Source organism: Eimeria acervulina, genomic scaffold (assembly GCF_000499425.1).
Source record: "Eimeria acervulina Houghton genomic scaffold, Eah_scaff2023, whole genome shotgun sequence".
Lineage (NCBI taxonomy): Eukaryota > Apicomplexa > Conoidasida > Eucoccidiorida > Eimeriidae > Eimeria > Eimeria acervulina.
In genome coordinates, this window is record NW_013548726.1 from 1 (window position 1) to 4,149 (window position 4,149).

General features: G+C 45.5%; 1 protein-coding gene across 1 annotated transcript; it reads left to right on the forward strand.

Moving 5' to 3' along the window:
- Nucleotides 1–636: 636 nt before the first annotated feature.
- On the forward strand, nt 637–3,677 carry EAH_00064640 (hypothetical protein, conserved; the record flags this gene model as incomplete). The annotated part of the gene is made up of 5 exons (XM_013392946.1): nt 637–684; nt 1,114–2,384; nt 2,574–2,823; nt 3,007–3,066; nt 3,411–3,677. 5 exons carry the CDS (start codon nt 637–639, stop codon nt 3,675–3,677), a joined length of 1,896 nt encoding a protein of 631 aa, XP_013248400.1.
- Between the last annotated feature and the right edge of the window lie 472 nt (nt 3,678–4,149).

The following is a 4,149-nucleotide window of genomic DNA, read 5'->3' on the forward strand; positions in this document are numbered from 1 at the left end:
TATATATATATATATATGGTGACCAATGATATTGGATGAATCCGCAAAACAATAAAGCAACGAAAAAACAAAGTGTTGCAACAAACGTGAAGGGGCAAACGCATGAAGAGTATATATATATACACAAAAGAGGCAAAGAAGTGTATAGAAGATGCAAAGAAGTATATAGAATAGGCAAAGCAGTATATAGAAGAGGGAAAGGAGGAGTTTAAGGAGTAGCCCTACCTTCTGACAGCTTTCTATACTCGTCTGAAGTCCTTCAACCTCTCTTTGGAGAGTTTTGTTGAATGTTTGGCTCGGTTCATGGCATTGGCTAATACACTCTGCAACCTTTTCTGGGTTTTGTTTGTGGCTATCGAAACATGAGACGCAGCACTGAAAAGCCTTCTTCTGCATCGGCAAAGAAAGCACTGTTATTTCTTTTATCATATCTTCAAATTTACTTTGAAACGACTTCGCCGTTTCCTCCAAAGATGAATTCATCTTCGCAACTTGGGGATGTAGAAACAGGGAAACAAGGGTGGCGTTCAACTCGCAAACTCTGATGAAATTTCAGAAGAAAATAGCGCGAAAATTAATTCGTATCAATTATTCCTGTTTCAATTTCGCGAATAGTGAGCAAAATGAACCATGAAAATGAGTACAGGCAGCCGCTTTTGCAAGAAGAGCTCTCGAGTCGTTCAGGTACCCCCACGATGCATGCGGTGTTGGAGAGCCGATTGTCCTTATCTCTCTGCAAAGTTTCTCAGGATTAATTAATTAAGTAAAATGTTTGATTTTTTTTCTTTAAATAGCTCGCAGACATCTTCTTTACATTCGATTCCCGCCACCGTCGCAGCTATAGACCGCCGCAATAACTCTCACCACCGGTAGGAAACCACATGAAACTTTCAAGAAAATGGTTTGAAAAACAGGAAATGAGTTGAAATTCAAATTGAATAGATGAAAGGGAGGGTGGGCAATCGACGATCTTTCTGTTGCTTCTGAAATATGAATGCCCTTGGCTGGTTTGCAATTGCCGGGTGTCTGCTCACCCTAAACACCACCTACTGCCTCTTGCGTGTTTCGAAGCCACCAAGCATTCGCTTTTCCTTTCTTTCTCCTCCGTTTCAGCAGCCAACAGTTCAACATTCCCTCTGCAATTCCGGCAGCTTACCCACCCGCGTCGGTAGCGTGCATAGCCAAACAGTCTCAGGCATATCGACAGCTTCGGACGAGAAACAAGCGAAAGCTGCATCATCCACCGACATTCGTTTTTTGCAACTCAAGAAGTGGCTTGCAGTAAATGGGGCAGATCTCGATGTTGACGGACTTGCGATAAGGAGTCATGCCGAGTCCGCTTATGAGCCCGTCACGGGGGTGAAGGGGGAAAGATATCTCACAGCTCTTCGTCACTACCCACGCGATGCCGTTATTGCATCTGTTCCTTCTCACCTTCACTTCACAACTGAAGCCCTTGAGGAGCTTCTTACCTCCCTGATTGGTGCCAGGCACACGAGCAGCGATGCAGTTAGTTCAGCAAAAGAAACGGCCTTGTGGAAAGAAGAAGACGAGCCGGATGCCTCAGAGACAGAATCAACTCTTTTTTACTTTGGCCAAATGAAGAAAGATGCGAAAATTCGCCTGTCGTTCATGCTGGCTGCATTCCAGGAGTTGGGGGAGGCTGAGGTGATCACCTCGCCGCTGAATTCATCTATTTCTTCTTCTCATTTCTCTGTTCTTATTCAAGGGTGGCTCGCCTACTTGCGTCTTTTACCGCCTCCCCTCCCCTCAATTCCTCTCTTCTGGAAAGCAGAAGAACTGCAGGCTCTCAACCATCCTATTTGCCACGCCGTCTTTGCTCGGTTGCGGTGTCTGTACACCGCGTTCCGCTCCCACGGTCATTTGCTGCGAGCCCCCCTTTCGGCCTTAGGCCAGAAAGGGGGGACCCCTGAAGAGGCCCGTGAAGGGGCTTCTGGGGCATCTTTGGATGAGGAGACGCAACTCTTTCAGCGACTTGTTGCGGCTCATGCAACAGTCAGCAGCAGATGTCTTAACTTCTCTAAAGACAGCTGCGCGTTTGTTCCCCTCGTTGATTTGTGTGCGCATGCAATGGACAGCCCCAACGCGAAGCTGCAGTTTAAGGCAGACAGCGGCAGGCGCTGCAGCTGCAAGCAAACAGCAGCTGACGGCAAACTGAAGCAAGAGAAAACAAACAGCATCAACAAGGAAGAGACAGCGGAGAGCCCCAGAACATGCGCCGCATGCAGAGGTGCTGGGGTGTCTGTACAGCTCGTTGCACTGAGAGATATCGCCCCAGGCGAACCAATTCAAATTTCATTTGGAGATAAACTCGATAACCCGACGCTCCTCCTCAACTACGGATTACTCCCCAAAGACAACCCGTAAGAGGCAACTGAATAAATGCTCTCTCAATGCAAGGCCCATTTAAATGCATTTAATAAACGCTAAATACAATTATTTTTGGAATATGTGCCGCTCAGAATACATGTTGAGGAGGCTGGTCATATATATATATAATATATATATATATATATATTGATTATTATATATATTTATATTACTGCCTGCAGCCACGAGAAAATAGCAATAGAGTTCTCTCCTGGTCGGGTGTACGTGGCGTTGCGGTCAGTGGGGGCGGAGGTGTTGATGCTGACAGAAGATTATAACTTTTTAGGAAAAAGTGCAGTTAAGGCTCTGACGGATCTTCGCATCATTCCCCCGAGGTGTACAGACACCTCAACTTCGTACGGCGAATGCCAACCGACCGTCTTCGTTACAAACGCTGCAGGGCCCGATGAACGTTTATTATCTGCTGCTGAGGTAGGTTTGAATTGGTATTAGTTTATGCATGCGGCTACTAAGGCTTTCCGTAGACTCTGCTGCAACACCTGAAACAGCAACTGTGCATACACCGCAACTTCTTGACTGTCCTCATACAACATCATACACCAGCATTTGCATACCTGGCTTCTTTTGTTCTTTTTGCTGCTGTCAACGCTGCAGGTCGTGACGAAGAATCAAGATATTTTCGATGGCTCAGAAGACGCACCAAAACGTGCGGAGGTGAGGGAAGACAGACAAAAGAAATAAATAAAGATTCAGTTGTTGTACACTCAGGGAAACGAATTTAGGACAGGTGCCTGTGGCCGCTATCTTCGTGTTGCCGAATCCTTGCATGCATGCATTGCTTGCCTCGGTATGCATATCTGTATGCATATATGCGTATACATGCATATATATAGTATATGATGATATACGTGCATACCCGTGTGTATGCGTGTTGTATCTGATGCATTTGGGTATGCCTGCACGTTTGTGTGGTTTGGTGAATGCATGCATGCATCTGTATCCGCATGCATGCGTTTGTTGTGTGTGTTTGTGAATGTGTGTATATGTGCATTATTCAGGAGCGAGCTATTCGTTTCGTAATATCCTTTCTGCAGCATGCATTGTTTGAGCAGTTCAGCAATACAACAAAAGCTGAAGACTCTAAAATACTCCGAGACAGGCAAATATTGCGTCCCTCAACGAACCGTCTGGGCCTCGAGGAAATAACATATTTGACACCGCAAATGGAAACGGCAGTGCGTTTCCGAGAAAAAAGAAGAAATGTGTTGATAAAAGCCATCGAAATGATGAACGAATCGCTTAGAAAGAGCTTGACGAAGAAATGAAACCTCATGAACACAACATTGCTCAGGTGTACAGACACCAGGATATACGTCTATCTGCCGGTGAGAGTTTCGTTTGCTTGCAAAGAGGAATTCATCGTTGTTTCTTTGACTATATCAGTGTTTTATGCATGGATTCTTTCTTCATTGCCGATGAAGTTTCGGTTAGTGTGGCCTTTGATGGCCGTTGGTTTGATTTTTTTTCGAGTTTCTGCATTTTCTGAGAAGCGTCTTCGCTCTTTTTACGGAAATGGAATCTTAATTCCATTTCTTCATCCTACCCCTTCTCGTCGTTCTTTGCGTTTTGTGCAGACAAAAAGCAAAAGGGATTTGATGGTGTTTGTGACGAACGTGTTTTTTCCTGTGCAAAACCCCCCGGAGTATAAACAGCTGTTCAGAAGAGGTGGCTGCCCTCGGTGGCTGCTGGATCCTCGTCTGGGCCCTCCTCGATTATCTGCTGATTGGCTACCTTCTG